The 22,952-nt window shown below is 48.0% G+C and overlaps 1 protein-coding gene and 2 pseudogenes across 1 annotated transcript; 1 reads left to right on the plus strand and 2 right to left on the minus strand.

Moving 5' to 3' along the window:
- Positions 1–7,840: 7,840 nt before the first annotated feature.
- LOC136515850 (uncharacterized mitochondrial protein AtMg00810-like) lies at positions 7,841–8,242 on the plus strand. Its single transcript, XM_066509327.1, has one exon. It carries the CDS (start codon positions 7,841–7,843, stop codon positions 8,240–8,242), a length of 402 nt encoding a protein of 133 aa, XP_066365424.1.
- Positions 8,243–8,440: 198 nt separating this feature from the next.
- Positions 8,441–14,641, minus strand: LOC136515851 (probable glucuronosyltransferase Os01g0926700; annotated as a pseudogene).
- A 4,460-nt stretch (positions 14,642–19,101) lies between these two features.
- Positions 19,102–21,704, minus strand: LOC136515852 (uncharacterized; annotated as a pseudogene).
- Positions 21,705–22,952: the final 1,248 nt, after the last annotated feature.

A 22,952-nucleotide genomic window follows, 5' to 3' on the forward strand; every position in this document is an offset into this window, starting at 1 on the left:
TGCTTACTTTGTTGGACAAGCACAAACATATTGGACAACGTTGGCAGAGTGGATTTCACTGCAATCTCATGGCTGTTGCTCCAATCTCATGGCTGTTGTTACAGTGACTGGATTTGACAGCAGGGTTGACTTTGACGTCTGCCCCTGCTATGGCTACAGTGTGGTAGGGGAGTCTTTCGGCCCCTGCCCCTGCCGGGCTACAGTGCAGCAGTAGGGGAGCCTTTTCGGCGTCTGCCCCTGCCGCGCGTACAGGAAACAGCAAATTACTTTACAAATTTTTTTCTAATCCTGCTGCTAACCCTAGAACCTCCACCATGTCAATCATCTTCTTCAGCTCCGTGAACTGAAGACGACCGAGCGGCTTGGTGAGGACGTCCGCGAGTTGCCGACCAGTTTCGACGAACTCGATGACGATCTGCCCTCCATCGACACAGTCCCTAAGGAAGTGAAACATGACATCGATGTGTTTACTTCGGTCGTGGAGAACCAAATTCTTCGCGAGGACGATGGTGGACTGGTTGTCCACCATCAGTGCTGGTGGGTGAGCTTCCACATCGGTCAACTCATCTAGCAGCCAGCGCAGCCACACAGTTTGACCCGCTGCTGTGGCCGCCGCCACGTACTCTGCCTCGTACGTGGATATCGCCACCACCTTCTGTTTCAGCGACAACCATGAGATTGGAGCCGACCTGAGGAAGATGAGCACGCCAGAGGTGCTTCGTCGTCCATCGATGTCCCCCGCAATGTCTGCATCGCTGAACATAGTGAGCTGCAGCCTACTTTCGTCGATCTTGGGGAAGACGATCCTCTGATCCACCATCCCCTTGACATAGCACAGCAGTCGCTTCACCGCGGCCCAGTGATCCCCTCGGGGATCCTCCATGAAGCGGCTGACGTAGCCCACGGCGAACGCAATGTCCGGCCTCGTGTGAACTAGGTAGCGTAGACCGCCGATGATACTCCAGTAGAGTGTTGCATCTACCCTCGCCGCGGTAGTAGTCTTTGTCAGCTTCAGCCGCTCCTTCATCGGAGGCACGCACGGTTTGCACTTAGCCATGCCGCTCCGCTCCAACAGCTTCGAGGCGTACGCGCTCTGATCAAGTGTAAGCGTCTTCTTTCCCTATCTCACCTCGATGCCGAGGTAGTAGGAGAGCACGTCAAGATCGCTCATTCGAAAATGAGCCGCCATCTCGCGCTTGAAGCTGTCGATGTCCTCCGCACGCTTGCCGGTGACGATCAAGTCATCCACATACACGTCGACGATGAGCTCCTCCTTCCTCCATCGCCGCGTGTAGAGCGCATGCTCGGTTGCGCATCGCGTGAACCCAAGCTCGGTCAGCGTGGCGTCAAGCTTGGCGTTCAACGCTCGCGGGGCCTTCCGCAGCCCGTAGAGCGCCTTACGCAGTCGAAGCACCCTGTGCTCCGCTCCATTGATGACGAAACCTGGAGGTTGCCTGACGAAGACTGTCTCCGCCAGCTCGCTGTTGAGGAAGGCCGATTTTACGTTCAGGTGATGGACGCGCCAATCCTTTGCTGCTGCCAAAGCTAGCAGCAGTCGGATAGACTGCATGCGCGCTACCGGCACAAAGACTTTCTCGAAGTCAATGCCCTCGCGCTGGACAAAGCCTCGTGCGACGAGGCGCGTCTTATGCTTGACAATGGTGTTGCGGTCGTCCCGCTTGACCTTGTATACCCACTTCAGGCCGATCGGACGGCATCTAGGAGGTGGATCGATGAGCTCCCAAGTCTCATTTTCCACGATCGCCTTTATCTCCTCCAACATCGCCCGTCGCTAATTTGCATCGCGCTCGGGCAGCGTGAACATGGGTGGTTCCTCTACACTGATGAGAAGCAACTCTTGGTCATTGAGCAGCCGACCCACCAGGCCTGAGGACCCTATGCCGCCGATGATGTCGTCCAGCCTATGGAACCACACCTCCTCACCATCGTGGAAAGCATCTACGAACTCTGTGATGTCGCTTGGAGGTGAGGCGAACTCGATCGGCATCGATGGAGTCCCATGTTCCGCAGGAGTGGTCGGCACAGCACCTAGAGTGCTTGGCCCCCCGCCTACAGTGCTCGGCACTGCTCCTCGACCGCTCGTCACCACTCCTGGAGTGGTTGGCACCACTGCATGAGTGCTCGGCACCACTGCAAGACCTCTCGGCTCTGCTACGGGAGCGTTCGACACCCGTTCTAGAGTGGTCAGCACCAGTGCAGGATCGCTCGGCACCTCAGTACCCCTCCCGGAGTGCTCAGCACCCTTCTCGGAGTGCTCGGCTCTGTTGCTAAAGTGGTCTGCACCTCCTCTCCAGCGTCTTCACCACCATGGATGACCAAGTGCTCGACGACGAAGGTGCTGGGGAAGCCGCTAGCTTCCCCCGTGCCCAGACTGTCCCAGTCCCAGGTCGTCTTCTCGTTGAATACGACGTCGCGCGAGACAACCACCTTGCCTCCGCATGGGTCGTAGAGCCGGTACGCCTTGGTACCTTCCTCGTAGCACAGGAGCACCATCGGTGTGCTCCTGTCCTCCAGCTTGGTGAGGACCGGCTTTGTCTTCCTGACGTGGCCGATGCAGCCTGATGTCCAGAGGAAGGACACGCACGGCTTGCGCTCATATCAAGCTTTGAACGGCTTCAGGGCCTTTATGTGCGCGTGGTTTAGGATGAACACCACCATGGTCACCGCCTCACCCTAGAATCTTAACGGCATGCTTTTGGTCTTCATCATGGATCGAGCCATGCCGACCACCGTCTGGTTTCGCCGCTCCACCACGCCATTCTACTGTGTTGAGTATGGCACGGTGTGGTGTCGCACCATACCCTGATCTGCGCAATACGCAGCGAACTCCACCGAAGTGAATTCGCTGTCGCGATCAGTCCGCATCACACGCAGCTTCCTGCCGCTCTTCGCCTCCGCTGCCTCGTCCTTGCTCGTGAGGAGTTGCAGCCACATATAGCGTTTGCAATCATCCATGAGCAGGAGAAAGTATCGCCGACCATCGTTTGTGGCTAGCGTGATTGGCCCGCAGAGATTGCCGTGGACGATCTCGAGAGCGTCCGCCGCGCGATACTTGGCCGCCTTTGAAAACGGCGGCCTCCTCTGCTTTCCCGCTAGGCAACTGTTGTAACACCCCTGGTGTTATGAGCTCGTTTAGCACCACAATTTAGGCCTAAGACAAATTTTCGAAACGAGTTTCTCGAAATTTTTTATTTAAAATATACTTGATGCGATAAGCGAATCTTGTGTGACTCAGTTTAGTGGACTCACATAAACGCCCAGGTGAAATTATTCAGTGCGTCAAGATATTTAGGAATGTCGGACAACAATCCTAGCAAATAAATAGTGAACGGTTTATTCTATTAGAGTAAGCATGAAAAATAACTTTTATAAATAAAATAAAATCCATTAATAAATAGAACGATATATATATAGCCTTGGTCTAATGACATGTTTAAGTATAGACTCGTTTTAGTCCCTATGATAAGTTGGTAACGTCCTCGCTAAGCACCACCGTCCATCTGCCCGTTTTGTCGCATCATCTCTGCCTGCTTTGCTTGTTTCTGTCTGACTCTCCTGTCGCCGTGTCGCTGCTCCCTCTCCCTCGCATCCTTTCTCTGAGAGCGTCTTAAGAAAGTTGGCAGGCTGCTGCTGTCGTGTACTGCTTCGCTTGAAATTCCCCTAGGAGAGCACATGGCCCTGCTTTGCCCACGACGTGTCCTTTTGCTTCCCTGTGCACGCGCAGGTGCGCCGCTGCAGGCACGCCACGCTGGCCCTGTGTTCCTGCTTCCGTGCAGGCCGAGCGTTCACGTTGTTTCCTCCTTCCTTTTTCTTTCCCTGCTGCCGATGGGATGACGCCCAGTTCCTACTCGCCCTCCCCACTGGCCCTCATTCGCGTCGCCTTGGTCTGCTTTCTGCGTCCCTTGCTCGACACTCCCGTAGCTACCGCGCCCAGTCCATCGTTGTCCAGTTTCGCACGCGCGCGTGAGGCCACGGCCGCACTGAACCATAGCTCCTCGCCGTGTCCAAAGCTCAGCGCAGTGACCACGACCTCCTCCTCGCACCTCGTGGCTTTTCCCCACCGTGTCATGCTCGCTCGGTACCCCGGCGTCCGTGTCACTCCACGCCTCGCGCTGGTACGACTGCTCCATGGCGCTGCCCCTTCCAGGCGCCCCTGTCGTCCGTCACGAGCCCACCACCACCGCAGCCGCCTCGCATACCTCTGCACCCCGCTCGTGCCCGCCCTGGCTGTCCGGTCAGGCGACTCGTCGCCCTATCCGTTGGCCATGGCCGCGCCGGGCTGGCTGGCTACCGCCGCCTGCTGTGCGATGCGCAGGGGCTAGGCGCCACCAGCGGGCGTGGCCGAGCCGTCGCAAGCCACTGCTGCTGGGTTGGGGCCAGGTACGGGTGGGGCCGATGCCACCGGTGGCCACCCCCGCTGGAATCGATCTCACCCCGGTGCTCCTCTGCTCTACGGTCGCCGCGGTGCATGGTCCCGACGCCTGGCACCGCCTCCGGCCGTGTCGTGGCTGCCTTGGGGTCACGGAGGGACCCACGCTGTGAGCCGGCCGTTCCGTCGTCGCCGTGGTGTCCTTCCCTGCCGGACCGGTCGTCGGTGAGGCCCGACACGCGTTCCTCTGCTCTGCTCATGAAAAGGTAGAAGGACCTTAATGCGAATAGAAACTAATATGGGGTCCTCATTGCACAATATGTGACTCATATTAATAGGGTTGAATAGTGTCTAGAGTACCGCGGGTTAGTTTAAGGAAAATACAGGGGTTGATTCACAAATGTGCCGCACCACCTGCCCGCGCTGGGCTGGCCTGCCTTGGCCGCGTGGGCTGGCTGGTGAGCCGCTCGTGCGCCTCGCGGGCCATGGCCTAGGCCGTCGGCCGCACGCCTGCCTGGACCGGCTTGTGTCTGCGCGCCAGGGCCACCGTTCACGCCGCGCTAGGACGCGCGCACCGCGTCGGCCTGGGCCGGACTGGATCCGCCTGCGCTGGGCCGCGTGTGCACGCTGTGCCGGGCTGGCCGCGCCATTATCACGGGCCGCTGGGCCGATTTGGTTGCCACCGGTCTTTTCATTTTTCTAAATGATTTTCTAATATAGGTTTCTAGTTAACTTGTAAAATCAATATAAAATAGTAGAGGAATTCAAAAATTGTGAAACCAATTTTGTTAAGTTCCTAAAATCATGATCTATCTATTAGCGTAATTGGTCCATCTAGTTGGTGCTGTTTTTAGGGTTACTCTAATTATTTTAACATGCTTAATATCATTAAAATGTAAACTTGTAGGAATTTCAGTGATAAATCGGTGATAGCGACTCTAAAAATTTTACAGTAAATTATTAATATTATTAGCTGCTCAAGGTAATTTCTGTAGCACCAGAATAATTAGTTTACTAGACAGATAATGGTGCCCTATGTCGAATAATGATTAAATCGATAGAATGGAATAAAGAAACAACTTGGGTTTGTATAACTAAAATAATTGTTGGGAAATAACGTCTTGTTCGACAACATGGATACGTAGCTTAGTACGTTAGTCGTTAGAACTAGCTCGTTAACTTAAAAGGCATAAATCGTATTTTACGAGTCACAGTTGCAGTTGGTTATTTACATCTATGCATTTGCATCAATGTATAACATATAGGTACGATGATGGCTCAACGGATCAATTGAAGGATGATTGTGGATCCGAAGATGGTGTAATGGTATTCTCTCCAGGAGATGATGCAATGTGCTTTCTATTCAGTTGATGGTGGATGATCTGAAGATGCAAATAGTAACTTTTGGTTATATCTTATCCAGGCAAGCCCCGGTGCATAACCTCTACTTTTCTGCACTTTAAATTATATTTGTGCATTAAGTTTTAAGGAGTTGAATGAAACTCACTTGCATATATATATATATATATATATATATATATATATATATATATATATATCTTTATCCTATGAGTCTTACTAGTATAATAGAATCATATAGATTGCTATGCTTCAGGACTTCGGTAGAAGTCGAGTGATTGTCTGTCACTCGCGAGATATAGAAAATATATTACTGTATTATTATCACTTAGAATATATGAATGGTGGAAATGAAAATGGTGACCAGACAGGAAAATGGTTTGGGTATTGGTGGGTGTAAGAAGTTATGTCCTGCGGCCACGGGGCATAGCTTGGTTACACTGCTTTTCTTGTCTGTGTCGGTTAAGGACCGGCCGTTGCATAAGGCTCTAGGTAAGTCACAGACTTATTATCCTGAGCGCATACTTGGGTATGGACGCTTGGAAGACTTGTTACTCTCTTGTCATAGGTTTCGGCTCTTTCTGGACCAACTGTCATGGTAGTTTTTGGGTTAGGAGGTTCTTGCACCGCACTTAGTCTGGGACTCAGGGGCGGGGGCTTAGAGTTCCAGTTTGGACGGGGACCTGGACCCTGTGACAAAAGGATAGTGGGTTAGTCCTGCTTGTGCCTTGGGTACAAGGGGGGCGTTTGTTTTCGGGGTACCCAGCTGGGGGCATTGATTCGCGAATCACCGGGCGATCCGGTACGGCTTGTCTACAGTTTAGCATCGTAGTAAGAACTGAAAGATGAAAGATGGAAAAAGGAAATCTGATTGCTTACCACCTGCTTAAAAGTAGAACAGGTGCTTACATAGAGTGGTTAGTTAATGAACTAATGCACTGCTAATAAAAATCAAATATAATGACGCACTTTTAGTAATGCTCTTGTAGATGAAATAAATCCACAAGCGAGATAGCCTTGCATATCCTTGGAGTCTTTTCTTTCCTCCTGTCGGGTAAGTCTTGCTGAGTATAATTGAGTACTCAGGGTTTTATTTCCCCCTGTTGCAGGTGACAGGTGGATGCTAGAGCTGACTCTTATGTGTGGATTCCTCCTTGTGGGCTCAGAGAGGATTTTCTTTACGCTGCGATCATAGTTTCTATTTATAACTCTTACTAAATGTTTTTATAAATAAAAGTTTTATAACCTGTTGTCTTAGTTTATATATCGATGTTTTATCATGTCATGAATATATGTTTAATTCTGCTGTAACTATGTTCACATGTTTATATTCCATTGTTCAATTAAATTATTCATAACTCTGATAATATGATTACATTCCGCTGTTATAACAATAACTATTATACTCTGATATTGTATCAAAAGTGATGTAAGAAATGGTCAAGAATGATGTAAGCTTTATTCTCTCATTTGTGATCCTGATGGAAAAATATGGATTTTTGGGTTCTCCCCTGTGGTGTGCCCAACGGAACTGTATAATTTAGTGTTCTTTCTTGAGTGCTTAGTGTCTAATGGAAGACGAGCACTCCTGGGTGGTATTAGATTAGGCAGTTCTGCCACAGCTGTCACACAGCTCGCCTGCGTGCTTGATGTGGGACAGCTCTCAGACCATCTTCTCCAGTCGACGGAGCGCGTCGAAGCTGAGATGGCCGAACCGGACATGCCACAGCCATGGCTCCTCGGTGTGCCGTGCAGCCAGGCACACCGGCTGCTCCACCTTCAAATCGAGCGGGTACAGCCGGTTTCGGGACCTCTTCACCTTGGCAAGAAGGCGCTGCTCCCGGTCCCTGATCCTGAGGACGTCGTCCTTGATCAGTCTTGGGGCAGGCCCCGCGAGCGTGGAACGCCAAACTTGACGCCACGCTGGGCGAGCTCGGGTTCACGCGATGCGCAACCGAGCACGCGCTCTACACGCGGCGACGGGGAAAGATGGAGCTTGTCGTCGACGTGTATGTGGACAACTTAATCATCATCGACGCGCGTGCGGAGGACATCGACAACTTCAAGCGCGAGATGACGGCTCGTTTTTGAATGAGCGATCTCGGCACGCTCTCCTACTACCTCGGCATCGAGGTGAGACATGGGAATGAGGCGCTCATGCTCGGTCAGAGCGCGTACGCCTCGAAGCTGTTGGAGTGGAGCGACATGGCTGAGTGTAAACCGTGCGTGACTCCGATGGAGGAGCGGCTGAAGCTAATGAATGCTAGTACCGCGGCGAGGGTAAATACAACACTCTACCAGAGCATCGTGAGCGGTCTGCGCTACCTAGTCCACACAAGGCCGGACATTGTGTTCGGCGTGGGCTACGTCAGCCGCTTCATGGAGGATCCCCGAGAGGATCACTGGGCCGCGGTGAAGCGGCTGCTATGCTACGTCAAGGGGACAGTGGATCAGTGGATCGTCTTCTCCAAGACCGGCGAAAGTAGGCTGTAGCTCACTGTGTTCAGCGATGCATACATGGCGCGGGACATCGACAGACAGCGGAGCCCCTCTGGCGTACTCGTCTTCTTCGGGTCGGCTCCAATCTCATAGCTGTCGCTGAAACAGAAGATGGTGACGCTGTCCACGTGCGAGGCAGAGTATGTGGCAATGGCCACAGCGACGTGTCAAGCTTTGTGGCTACGTTGACTACTAAGCGAGCTGATCAGTGTTGAAGCTCGTCCACCCGCACTGACGGTGGACAACCCGCTGCTTCCTCAGCACCACCTCCACGGGGATGGACGTCAGGATGGTGTCCAGCCTCGGGATGTCGTCCTCGGCGGCGAACACGCCGATGTCCTTCCACTGGATGGCGTCCGCGAAGGGCAGCACGATGTCGTCCGCGATGACCACCGGGATGCTGCCGAGGACGACGGCCTCCACCCGCCGGGGGCTCCAGGGCGCCTAGCCCAGCGGGCACAGGCAGAACACCGCCCGCTGCATGTCCTGGTAGTAGGTCGTCGGGTGCACCGTGGAGATGTCGAACAGTGGGTTGCTCTTGAAGTTCTCCCACACGGAGGCGCGGGCGCCCCTAGAGCATACCTGGGCATCGGGCCGGCCCGGCCCGGCACGGCACGGTCACGGGCCGGCACGGCACGGTCACGGGCCGGCACGGCACGATGGCTATCGGGCCAAGGAGGCACGCTGTGCCCTGCGGGCCGTGCCTCATCGGCCTGCGGGCCTGGCCTTCGGCCCAGACACGGGCCTGTGGGCCATTTTTCGTGCCGTGCTGGCCCGTGAGGCACGGCAAAAATAACAGGCCATGCCAGCCCACAGCCCGTTAAATCTAAAACACCTCCAAATAAACATCTCAATCCATTTAAATATCAAAAAGAGCTGTTTTGTGCAATGCTGCCTCATTAAAAACCTACCTAGGTAAAACTCACCCTTGTGAGAAACCCTAGGCAGGAAAAAAGAGTGCAGCCAGCTCCAAATGTCTTAATCTTACATAGTTATTACAGACCATTGTTCAAATGTTCAAATAAAAACTAAGCAAGTGAGTGAGGGACACATCCACTCTCAACTCACAAAAAAGTACTCCAACACTCCCAGCCAACCAATGCCACTGTCAGCCACCAGATCCATCATCTTCACCTTCTGGTTCATCCAGGAACAGATTCTCGAATGCATCTTTAATTTCCTTGGTATCAGCAGCTTCATGTTGTTCCCTCTTCTCTCCTAGCTCCTAGTCCTTCAACAAGGTCAGCATCTCAACATGTTCTGGTTTCAAGCTCCGGCGCCGTTCTTCTAGGATCCTCCCTGCTAAGCTGAAACAAGACTCTGAAGAACAAGTGGAAACAGGAACTGACATGATATCTCTGGCCATAATAGCCAGGATGGGATAGGTTAGTCTGTGGTCCTTCCACCACAGAAGAATGTCAAAACCATCCTCATAAGCAGTTATGCAGTCGCTGTCCAAATAGCTTGAAAGTTCAGAAGCAGTAGAGTGAGAAGAAGAACAGGCAGTGCCACTAGAAGGACCAGGCAGACCTGATCCTCCAAAAATTACCCCCCAAGCCTGTTTTCTCTTACCAGTGGGTGGGGTAGGACCAGCAACCCTTTGTGACCTGGTTGCACCAAACTTTCTCAAATATTTCTCAAACATTTTATGCAACTCAGTTTTCAAATCAGCATAGTAAGTAGTGTAATCAGTACCAGTATATTCAGTAAGTAAATGGAGGACCCTTTGCATACCTCTCAGCTTAGCTCTAGGGTCAAGAATGAATGCAAATGAGTATAAGAGAGGAATGTCCTTCCAATACTTAAGAAATTTATGCTGCATAGGGTACACAAAGGGTCTAAGATTAACATCCCTTTCACATGCATGCAAATGGGTTGCAATCTCCAGAACATGGTGCAGCACAAGAGGACTGGTAGGATAATAAACACCAGACAGTGTAACAGTAGAGTCATAAAATACTTCCAGGAACTCCAATATTTTCCCAGCCACGTGCCAATGGGCTGGAGACAACAGTGCAGAACCATAATTTGAATTTATGAACACAGAAAATACTTCACTGTAAGGAACCAAGTGTTTTAGCATGAGATAAGTAGCATTCCATCTAACATCCATGTCTAAGCCAAATTTTCTAGGTCTCATACCTTTAGCTTCACAGTAGTTTCTAAACATAGCAATTCTTTGATTAGAGGAGTTCAAGAAATTAATTGCAGTTCTAAAATCCTCTATATAAGGTTTGATTCTTTTTAGTACAGATTTGACTATCAGATTAATAATGTGACAAGCACAGCGTTGATGCATAAGACTGTAACCAGGTGCAGGATCATCAGGTGCAGGATCACAACCAAGATAACCAGCAAACATGGGTGTCAAAGTTTCCATAGCCTTAGCATTAGAAGATGCATTATCTAAAGTGATAGAAAAGATTTTATCAACCAAGCCATACTCCTCAACAACAGATGCAATGGAAGCAGAAATGTTTTCACCAGAATGCTTAACTTGAATCAACCTAAGACCAACAATCTTCTTTTGCAATTCCCAATCAGCATTCATATAGTGAGCAACAACAGATATGTAATCCTCTTTAGCATTACCAGACCATATGTCAGAAGTCAAAGCAACAGATGCAGAAGCATGCACACAGTTCCTAATCATAGCACGACGTTCAGCAAATAACTTATCCAGATCTCTAGTGGTGGTTCTTCTAGATGATCTAACAAATCTTGGGTTATGAGAATTTTTAATATATTCCTCAAATGCATCAGTGTCACCAAAACCAAGAGGAAGATCAAGCCTAGCAATCAATCTACACAGTTCAGTTCTACACATCTTACATATAGCTCTAACACGCACATCGACACCATTAATCTTCTCATAAACCTCCTCAAAGTCACCCCAGCACTGAGACTTGCGCTTACCAAGTCCAGAAACAGCACCAGAGGAAGGAGTACGAGTACCATTACCATCAGCATTACCATTAACACCAGTGTAGTTGGAGTGGGTGTTGGAGTCCACCGTCCCTGTCCCCGTTGCCCCTGCATCGACGGCATCGACGTCGATCGCCGGCTGTGTCCCGCGGGTGGCGTCATCAAACACCGCAAAGGGGTCACGGCCGTCGTCGTCGTGCTCCGAGGACAGCCCAGCCGCGACCAAGTCATCATCGCCAGTCACAGGGAACATGGCACCGTCGCCCTGCGGGTCACACGCCATGGGGCCCTCGGCCGCGGACAGCTGAACTCTAGCACCGTTCCTCAACGGTGCGCGGCTACGGCTTGGTTGCGGTGCCATTGCCCGTCGTCCGTCTACGCCAAGGCTAGTTGACGACGAGGCATCGGCAGCAGACCTGCAAAGAAAAAGAACACGCAAAGAAGAAAAGGATGAGAAAATGATCCCAAAAACAGAATCAAAACACTGAGAAATGTATAGATCTAGGGGCTAGGGTTAGGGTTACGAATGGGGATGGACTTGCCTGCGCAACCGGAGCCGGATGAGAAAATGATCCCAAAAACAGAATCAAAACACTGAGAAACGTATAGATCTAGAGGCTAGGGTTAGGGTTACGAATGGGGATGGACTTGCCTGAGCAACCGGAGCCCGGCGCCAGAGAAGACGAGGGCCACACAAGGGCAAGACGGGATTAAGAAGGACGGCGAGCGACGGTGGAAGAGAGACGGGGAGGCAGACTCACATGTTCATCGACAAATAGAGGAGAAGGAGTAAAAAGGAAGACGGAGAGGGACTGAGGGAGCAGGGAACTCAGGGAGAGGTGATGGAGCGGCGGCGATATCACCGGATCCAAGGACGACGGTCGCACCGGCGACGAAGATGGATCGACGAGAGGAGGCGAATATGGACCGAGCGGGTGTCGAGTGCGGCTGCGGTTGGGAGGCGAATGGGATTAGGGTTAGGGTGTCGAGTGCGGCTGCGGCCTGCGGTTGGGAGGCGAGGCGAATGGGGTTAGGGTTAGGGTGATGGAGCGGCGGCGATATCACCGGATCCAAGGACGACGGTCGCACCGGCGACGAAGATGGATCGACGAGAGGAGGCGAAGATGGACCGAGCGGGTGTCGAGTGCGGCTGCGGTTGGGAGGCGAATGGGATTAGGGTTAGGGTGTCGAGTGCGGCTGCGGCCTGCGGTTGGGAGGCGAGGCGAATGGGGTTAGGGTTAGGGTGGGGGTGGGGGCCGGCCGGGGGGGGTCTCGGTTATATGGGGAGCCGGGGAGGAGCTGAGGAGGCCAGGAGGGGAGGGGGCCGTTCTTGGGCCGCCGGCCTGCTTGCCTGCTTGCGGGCCGTGCCGTGCCGGCCTGTGGGCCTAGGGTTCGGCCCAAGCACGGCCTGCACCCCGTGCCGTGCCAGCCAGGGCCCATTGACCATCGGGCCGGGCCGGGCTAGGGCCGGGCCTAAATAGCGGGCTCCGTGCCGGGCTCACGGGCTCGGGCTTTGTGCCCAGATATACCCTAGCGTAGTAGCCGCCCTCGGGATCGTTGCCGGCGTCGTAGAAGAGGCCGCGGAAGTAGACGAGGATGGACCGCGGGGTGGCCGGGGGCAGAAGCTGCGCCTCCATCTTCCACGGCGGCGCGTACGGCGGGATGGTGATGGAGCCGTCCTTCAGGCACACGTGGTTCCGCTGCCCGAACGTCTGCACCAGCGTGGCGCGCCGGAGCACGGGCAGGATCCCGCGCGCCATGGCCTTCTCCTCCTGGAAATGGAAGCAGGCCCCGAAGTCGTGCGGCGTGACGAAGAAGTGGTCGGCGCCCTCGGACCTGTTCCAGTACGGCCAGCGGTCGGCGATCAGCCGGATCGCGCTGCGCATCATCCACGGGGAGTCGAAGGGCATCGGGTGGCCCGAGGCGGTCAGGTCGCAGGTGTACACGGGCGCGTAGAACCAGTCCGCTTCCTCGGGGTCCAGGGTCCAGGGTCCGGACGGCGCTGGAGAGGAGGGACCGGTGCACGAAGATCTCCGTCGCGAACATGTGCGTCAGGCAACGCGGGTCCTTCTCCACCGGCTTCGTGTTGTATTTCGCCGGGAGGTCGTACACGTAGACCTTTAGCTTGCCCACAGGGTCGTCTTCTAAAACGTCACCGCGCAGTACCTGCGTTTTTATTGGCTATACGTACATAATGAAATTGAGACCCTCGTTTGAAACATGAGAATTTTATATATAGGATGACATGGGAATACACTGTTTCTTTAGAGATTTCTATGCTAAGCAAGAAAACAAGAAGTTACTTCCTCAGTCCTGAAATATAAAAGGATATGAACTGAATTATCAACAGGTGTCCTTTGCCTCTTCCTGTGTTCTAAACTCGTGCTATATATAAGAACATTAGCTCTTCAGACATAGGTTAGGTCGTCATAATCAAATTTGTAGATGGACCATTAGTACAACCTCAGAGAGTCAGAGCTCAGAGCCAAATATGATGTGTTGCTCGTCGGATATCTCAAGCAAGGTTTAAAATAGCGGGCTATTGCAAATAGCGGCATCTTTTTTCCAGAAGCTATAAAGCTATAGCGCAGCTATAGCGGAGCTATGACAGATAGCGGTTTTTAAGAAAACCATAAAAAAATCAAGTAATTATTTCATAAAAACACAAGAATCATGAAAATTACTGAACACAAATATGTTTTCAAGGCTTGAGGAGTCTAGGGAATATTATTTAATATGGCATTATAGCACAATTTATGAGACTCAAGTGTTCAATTTTCTAAAAGATTAACTTAAGAGCAAAAGATAAATATATAATAAGTAAATTATCACTCTAAAAGCTAAAGTTGAAATAGCAGCGCTATTTTAAAGTCACAGCTAATCAATTTAGCGACGTTAAAGCATAATATAGTGGTTATAAATGACATAGCGGAAAAATAGAAATAGCGTAGCGGGAGCTCTCTCCAGAGGCTATAGCAGTGCTATAGGGTTGCTATAGCTCGCTATTTAAATCCATGATCTCAAGTAGGAAGGACGTGGCCTTTTGGGATAAATGCTTCCACCCATGTAAATTTGAAATTTCCATGTCATCAGAAACTGGAAGATCTCAAATGCTTTTTGTTAGCCTATTGCCTTCACCAGGTGTGCTTTATCACACATAGCCAACACCTACATTTCCTAAGAAAAACAGTTTTTTTTTTGTCTTCCAGTTTATGCGTACTGAATACTATAATGGAAGATTATAAATGTTTCCCCTTATTATATATAATCAGTGCTAAGTACTCTAGGCCCAGAATTTGAGTTTCATATAGAAATTCATCACGGTCCCTACTCCCTTCAGACAAAAACTAGTCTGCATTTGAGTTTCATGACATCTAGGATGATTTACTGAATGGAGGAAAAGCGCAGCCAAAAGAGAAAGCCCCCCCCCGCACCTGAGATCCTCTCTGTATGGTGGCTCTGCTGCATCTACTCCACCTCATCTTCTTGATCCCCACAAGCAGCCTCTCGGCAGCACCTGTGACTCTTCCCCAAGCCTCTCCCCTTGTCTGGTCTCACATTGTCATGTTCTAGGTAATCACAAGTGTAGTTAAAGAAGAGATGAAAGACAGGGTGGAAGCTTCTCTGCCAAATATCCTACCAAGAAGCGTTTGGTGGAGAGGTGAGATGGAGCTTTCCTGGGCTTCCTTCGTTCTTCCTCCTCGCCTACACACTAACAGACATCACACATCAGGAACGACGACTATGGGCCATGTGTACTTCAAAGGGAGAAAGGGAGGAGCAAAGAGGGTAGGAAGGCTGCCCCCTACTGAAATATTTTCCCAATTCCTCACTCCTTTTTCTCATACTTTTCTTTTATATATGTTTTTTCATAAATCATTGCTAGTAGGTGGCTGAGCTGTAAAGAAGGTTCACCACTTTCTCGGTCTTTATTTATCTGGTGCTCTGGGTCAAATAGCCAGGATCCATGGACATGCCTACCAGATTTCTACCACCCTCTGCCCCAAATTATAAGTTGTTTTGCCTTTTCTGGATCCTAGTTTTGTTATCCATCTAGATATACGATAAGTCTAGATATATAGTAAAAATTGTGTATCTAGAAAAGCAAAAGCGACCTATAAATTGGAATGGGGGAGTACATTTTACTCTAACAAATTCAATTTAACAGAAATGGTTTTATTGGAATGAATCCATAGTTATTTTATTTTAACTTGGTTACGAGGATGTTAACTATTGTTTGCCAAGCAAATATTTCTCCACTTAGATAGATTTCCTTCTGATCATATAGTGGCATCAGATTTCTGGTTTATTTGGTGAAGGTACTTAATTATGTAAGACTTGATTGCGTTTTAGTCAAATCGTTTGCCTTGCACTAACTTCCCTCACATTGCATCCATGTCTTTCGTGTATTTGTGTCGAACCTTTTACAATACTACCGGAGTTCCAATGGAAGTGCTTTATGAGCATATTAGTGGAAAAGCTCTAATTTATGATTTTGTTTCAGGTGCTCATTGGAAAAATCTCAACTTGTTGTTAGAATGACCTTTAGTAGCTAGGGTACTTAGGCTAAGAGGAATAGCTTTTTTTTATGAAGGAATAGCTTTTGATCACCTGCTAAGGTTGCCATTTGTTATTTCAGTAAAAGGATGGGCTTTGTATATCCTTTCCCTCGGGGGATGGTGGTATTGAAATGGCTAACATTATGTTGGATTTTGATTGGGCTTGGCCCATTTATTTTTATTAAATTAGATACTAAGGCCCATATTAAGTACTAGGTACAATAAGATTTGTTTCCATATGAAAAATTGACTAAATATTGACTCAATTAAATGGGTGACTATTGCATGCACATGTTGTGAAGTTGAGAGAGAGAGAGATAAAGAGGCAAAAGGCTTGCTACACTTGCACGAGCGCGTTGAGCTGTGCCATGGTGTGAACGTGTCGCGACGCGCACGGACTTGCTATCAGGTCAGTTTGCGACAACATGGTTTCACACCCCAAAATTTTAGTGTAAAAATAAAATTTATTTTATAAATTTCTTAATTAATTTGATAGGTTTTTTTTTCATTCATGCCGGTTGCATTTGATCTTTATAAGTGTAAATGGTTTTAAGTATGTCTAGGAGACGAATATCTCTCTCTAAGAAATTTACTAATTTTTTTCTAGAATTTAATTCCTTTATCCTTGAGCTTAATCTTTTTTTTTGAAGTTTCCATCAATCTTTTCATGAGTTCAACATATTTATCTCCAGTAATTTATCAGGGATTTCTTTTTTGCGCTTTGGACTATTTTTTCATGATATAAATGGGTGAAGGGACTATAACGACTAAAAAGAGGGGTGGGTTTGTGAATAACGCAATTTGAAAACTAATGGCCAACTAAAACTTACTTCCTCTGTTGGCTTGAAAAAATGAAGCTTACTTCCTATGTTCCAAATTCTAAGTCGTCCTATGTTTTCTAAGTATATTGTTGTTGCTATGCATCTATATATAGGCTTTGTCTAGATATATAATAAAAATTATGTGTCTAGAAAAGTTAGAACGGTTTATAATTTGGAACGAAGGGAGTACTTATCAAAATCTATGTAAAATACTATCTAGACATGCACTACAATTTTGATAAGTGTTGCTACCTCTAATGCAAAAGATTTTTGCACCCCTCGAACCTTATCAACTAACCTAGCGAGCTAAATTAGGAAGGATAAAGCACACACCAAGAATGCAAATAAATACCGAAACATAAATAAGTTGGATAATTTCATGGATTGTCCACGGGCCTTTCCCACACACAAGTGGTTGTCACTCACACACAAAGCCACCGCTCGTGCGCTACCAAACATGCTCTTAATTTTTCATATAGTCACTTTGCTAGATACTGGTAGTGCGTCAGGAGCGTGATAATTTTCTGGATTAAAATATACCATAATTAATAATTTGTCTAAACTTCTAACACCTTATAGCAAATCAGACAGCATGCTTCATCGATGATGAGGTCAGGAAGCCAGTTGGCAAGACCTATAGGAAAACAACTGAACTGATAGAGCACGAGGATCAAGTAGCACACATATTGCAGGATTGCTGCTTGCATTGAGAGTTGAGAGGGAGGTTCAGGACGATCCAGATCCGACAAGGCAATGGGAGGGCCAGCTACAGGCTGATCCAAAACGTTCCGATGTTCCATTGCAGGCCCAGGAAATGAGAGCTCGTCCAACTCAAATCTGGCATGCTTCCTTAAGTCAAATGAGTCGTTGACTTCTGCCCGGAAGGCTCTCACTATCTTTTGTTGCAAGTAAACCGACGTTCTTCATGAATGGCATCCGCCTGGGGGCCGGGTTACATGCTTTGGTACTCAGATGATGACTGCTGTGTAACATAACCTTCTACTCCCTCCGTTCCAAACTATAAGTTGTTTTGATTTTTTTAATTCATCCATTTTTCTATGTATCTAGACATATTATTATATCTAGATGCATAGCAAAATAGATGTACTAAAAAAGTCAAAGCGACTTATAATTTGGAACGGGGAAAGTACGTGGAAGTGGAAATAAACAGATGAAAAATGTTTTAGGATCTGCTTGGTTCTTTCACTGGCATCTTGCCTTGCTTGGATGGGCAAAGAAACCAAGCAGACTCTTAGCGTTTTGATATGGGAACCGAGTGGTCTACTTTGTTGGACAGAGTGTCCTAATCATCTACCACATTCCTACGGCATGTTCTCTAGAAGATTGAAATGTGGCGTATGCATAGTCAGCTTCGGCTACTGCTGACACTCCGTCCAACTAAATAGCATTTTAAAACGGAACTGCGTAGTCAGAGAAGGAAAAGAATCATCTCACCCGATCGACCAGCAAACTTGGTAAAGGAAAAGATCGCCAGCACAGGAAATGAGCAAGAGCAACTTCTAACTATCTCGCACGAGTCATCGCTCTCGATAAAGGTTGTGTCAGGCCGATCGAAACCAATGCAGGGTACAGCAAGGCTGTCAAGGATCATCGGTTGACATGCCTTACCTTCCTCAAGGTCACGTCCCGGATTTAGAAGTCCTTTTTGGTTTGCTTGTGCATGCGCAGTCCCTTAGCATGTAAGGATAAGGGTTAGGAGCCTACATAGGCTAAAAGCCTAAAAAGGGCTCAGAGCCTCAGACCTGTCAGCTGTGGATATCTATCTCCACTCGAGGTCACTTGTCACTCAAAGCGAAGAACTCAACTACTGCTGATTTAACAGATTTTTTAGGGGTTGGTGGAGCCCCTAACAGTAATAAAACGTCTCGCAACTTTATCGTTGGCTCATGAGCATGTAAAGCTGAGATTCAGCTTGATCGAGAAAAAATTAAGGCAGAAGTGGATACGGTATCGCCTGAAGAGAAGCTAGAACTCAGGCATCTAACCACTAGAAAAAATGTATTAATAGACCAAACATTCTTTTATGAAGTCAAAATTTGTCTCAAATTTGACCATGATCGTATCTCAGCCAATGCTAGCTTCTTGTTGGCTACAGATATAAAGGAACATTGATTGTGTAGCATCGAAAGATCGCAATCTCCATAAAATACCACTGAAAGTTTGCGCCCCCCTAAAATACCACTGAAAGGTTGGACTATGAACTGAAGGTACCATTCCGTTAAAATGAAGTCACAGAGCTGTTAACTTGGACACAGATACCCCCAGTGAGAACTAAATAAACAACAGTATGTGCCCTAACATTTAAACATAAATGAACACATATATTTCAGTAGCAATATAAGCACATTTCCGCACATACATTTTGGCACATATGAAGACATTTAATATAGGGATCCCTTTAATACAAGCACATATGAACACGAACATTCACATTAGCCACTTCTCAACAACCATTTCTCAACAGAGTACTAGTTAAGATAGCAAAAGCAGGTCTGCTAACACATGCATCCATAGTCTAACTAGATCATAACAGTAGTACAACACATAGCATTTGCACTAATAAAGCCATTGCTTAGCCTACGATAAGCCTTCTTGCAATTCCTCCTAGGGATATGTCTGCTGCCGCCCTGCTCCTTGTTGTAGGTCCTAGACTGAGAGGACTAGTGGAAGCTGTCATCCTTCTTGTTGTTGGACCTGGACTAACAGGTGGTTGTGTGACTAAGGAAGTAGAAGGTGCATATACTTTCTTGGATTTTTTAGCTTTTTTGCAGCTAGATGTACTGCCCTTTTCTTTCCTTTTCCTACACATCAGGAAGGTATCAACCATATTTAATAAAAGATCATGTTACAGCAAATGTACAGGGGGGTCAATTTACCTTGAATTAGTAGGAGCTGCCGGTGGCAATTCAACAGCGAGTTCAGTAGGCAGCTCACTGCAACCCTTCTTAATATGCCCAAACTGGAAGCATCTTTTGCATTGGTAAAGACCCCTTTTTCCTGGCTCACCCTTACTTTTGATCCTCTTCACTTTTGGCCTACCTGCAGACCTTTCAAGCTTCGGAGGCACCATTACAAACCCGGGATCAACAATAGGCCACTATGACTTGTCAACCATTGGGTTGACCCCAAACTAATAAGTAGCCTTGAAACGCTAAACTGAGTAATAATCATGAACAAAGTCCTCAAGTTTAATTTGTCTTAGAGAACCTATAAATGCTATAATATGAGTGCAAGGTTTCCCAGAAATATTCCACTGACCACATGAACATGTCTTGCTTTCAAGGTCCATAGCATGCCTCCAAGTATAGTCAATCCAGATATCTCAGCCTTAGACCATGACTCCCCTTAATTGTGTACTTCAAGTTTCTATTCTTCATCTTCAGCTCATTTATAACACTAGGGAGAATTGATCATTCAAGTTTGTTAGTTATAAGCTGCCTCATAGCTATCTTTTCCATGATCATACCCCTAATTTTGTCCACGAGGACATCCACTGGGAACCCTTTGGTCTCTTTAATCCAGTTGTTGAAGGACTCTGATATGTTGTTGTTCACATAATCAACCTTGCACTCCCCTGAGAACTTAGCTCGAGACCAAAGATGTTTGTGCTCTGCTTGCAAGTAAGGAATTGCTGCTGGACAATTCTCTCTAATTTTGTCCCAAAGCCATTGATACCTCATAGTACTGCATGCCCAAGCACAAGGCCACATGTACTTTAGCACATCTCCATCGAAGTGCTTTCTAAAATTATGCATAGGTGCCTAAAACACTCCCTATGCTCAACGTCACCTTGGAAGACATTATGGACTGCTTTCTCTAAGCCTTTGCAAGCATATGTGTGTATTGTTAGTCCATGTGGAGTTCCAATTGCTCTCTTCAATTGCTTCAGAAACTATGTCCAATCAGCTTTTATCTCCTTGTAAAAAATTCCATATGCCACCGGGTACATCCAATTATGTCCATCAATTGCTGTTGATGTAGCTAGCTGTCCATTATATTTACCTATGAGGTGAGTAGAATCAACCCCAACGTATGGCCTGCAACCAGCAAGAAATCCATTCACACATGCTTTGATGGCCACAAACATCCTACAGAAATAGACTCGGACATCCTTTTTTGTTATTCTTGCAATCAATCTCTACTATGCTTCTAGGACATGTAGCTTCTAACTCAGCTTTGAAACTCCATAACATTCTAAAACTTTCGTCCCAAGTGCCATGTAGGCCTTTTAGTGCAAGTTGCCTTCCTTCCCACATTTTATTATATGATATTTTGATCGGAAACTGTCTTTCAAGCTCAACTTGCAACTTCTTTGCTCCCAACTCTGGAGTACACTTGAGTACCTCTGTTGCTCTGTTCGCTATCAACGCTTTGCTAGCCTCCTTACCCCTCACTTGGCTGGTGCTAGCACAAGTATGTCTAGAACCTATTGACACAACCTGAAAAAATAGATAATATGGGATCTGAATTTAGTGTTTAAATATGGGATCTGAATTATTGAAAGAACATGGAAAAAAACAATTGCATAGTCTGAAATTATTGACAGAACATGAAAAAAACAATTGTATAGTATGAAATTAGTATACCATGAAAGTTGGGCAACCACGAAGTTTCTTTGCATGAACTTTCCATCCACACTCTGAATCTGCACATCGTGCCCTATATCTTCATTTATCACTATGCTCTACAAATGTTTGAAACTCCCTTTTTTATAGCATATTGCTTGATCATCAGTATGAAGGCCTTTTTATTAGTAAATGTTGAACCTTCCTTTATATCAGGGTTGTCTCTATCATATGTAGTGAGTGAAACATACGGAGCATCCCGCAATATGGTGGCTTCATCACTTGGCACAGCCTCAGGATCTATGTCTTCAATTATAAATTTGTTGTTGTCCATTTTCTTCTTTTCTTGCTGCATTTTCTCATTACTTCCTACTTCATGTACCTTATTGAAATACCTCCACTCTTCATCAGCTCCAACTGGATCATCTCCCTCATGGTCAACATCGAGCTCCATATAACGGTCACCCTCCTCCTCCTCCTCTACTCTGGAAGGACCAACAGCTGTAACACCAAGTTGCGGTTGTAAGGCCCATTCTAGACCATCCAATCCTACACTCACATGCATCCCTTGAAACATTTCTGTGACCTAAAGCTGTAGGTCATTCTCTTCATTTGGCACTTGTCTTTCATTCTCCATTTCAGTCACAGTACAAGCCATATCAACATGCTCACATCTATCAACAGTCATGATAAACTCCACCAATTTTGAAGCTCGCGGCAAAGTTAGAAGCTCTTGGTCAGTACCAAGGCAAACTGTTAGATTATTCTGACCCACAAACCAGAAGTTTGCTTCCTGATAGCTAGCCCAACTGAAGTGCTTGAAAACATCCTTCTCCATGTCAATGATGGAGTACTCTTCTGCATCCACCCACCAATCCAAGCGTCTGCCTTTTTTGTACACGGATCCATCATCCTCAACATTTGAGTAGGACAAAACATCAATCACTACTCTACATGCATTGGTTGGATCGATCCTAAAAACACTACTCTACATGCATTGGTCGGATCGATCCTAAAAATAGTAGCAGTGCAAATAAATTAGCACTGCTTCCAAAAGTCCTTTCTCATCACTGACCATCCTCATACCAGATCGCACACACAAATGAACCGGATATCGCAAACAATCGCATGCCGCAACTAATTTCAGTTGTGCTACGAGATGCAGTAGATAGCTAAGGTTTCGTTCTTACCCATCGGGAATCTCAGATTCATGCATTGCGTAGTCGAGTGTGGAGGGGCATCTGGCGGCCAAGCCGGTGGTGAGCAGGGATGCCAGCGGCCTGGCGGAGGCGCCACGCCGCACAGGGGATGTCAGCGACCTAGAGGAGGCGCCGTGCAGGGGCGCCCGGTGGCCTGACGGAGGCGCCGCGCAGGGGCGCCTGGTGGCCTGGCTGAGGCGCCGCGCACGCAGCGCGGTGGTCGGCGGAGGCGGTGCCTAGACCCGCGTGGTGGCCGGCGGAGGCAATGCCCTGACCCGTGTGCTGGAACCCGCGGCGGCGGCGGAAGGGGTGAGCGAGCGTGCCGAGATGAGAACCGAGCGGCTCGAGTGTGTTCCTGTCTCAGATGGGTGAGATAGGATAAGGTAAGGGCAAATATATAATTTCATGTCTGGGTTTTAGCTTAGGTTAACGTTTCCGTATGCAAAATTTGACGGAATGGTACTTCTAGTTCACGGTGGATCCTTTCGGTGCTATTTCACGGGGGCGTAAACTTTCGGTGGTATTTTACGGAGATCTCGATCTTTCGATGCTACACAACCAATTTTCCCCATATATAAATGTGGTTCGTAACCAAAGAATTTGTCACACTCCCA

Source organism: Miscanthus floridulus, chromosome 17 (assembly GCF_019320115.1).
Source record: "Miscanthus floridulus cultivar M001 chromosome 17, ASM1932011v1, whole genome shotgun sequence".
In the NCBI taxonomy this organism is placed as follows: Eukaryota; Viridiplantae; Streptophyta; class Magnoliopsida; order Poales; family Poaceae; genus Miscanthus; species Miscanthus floridulus.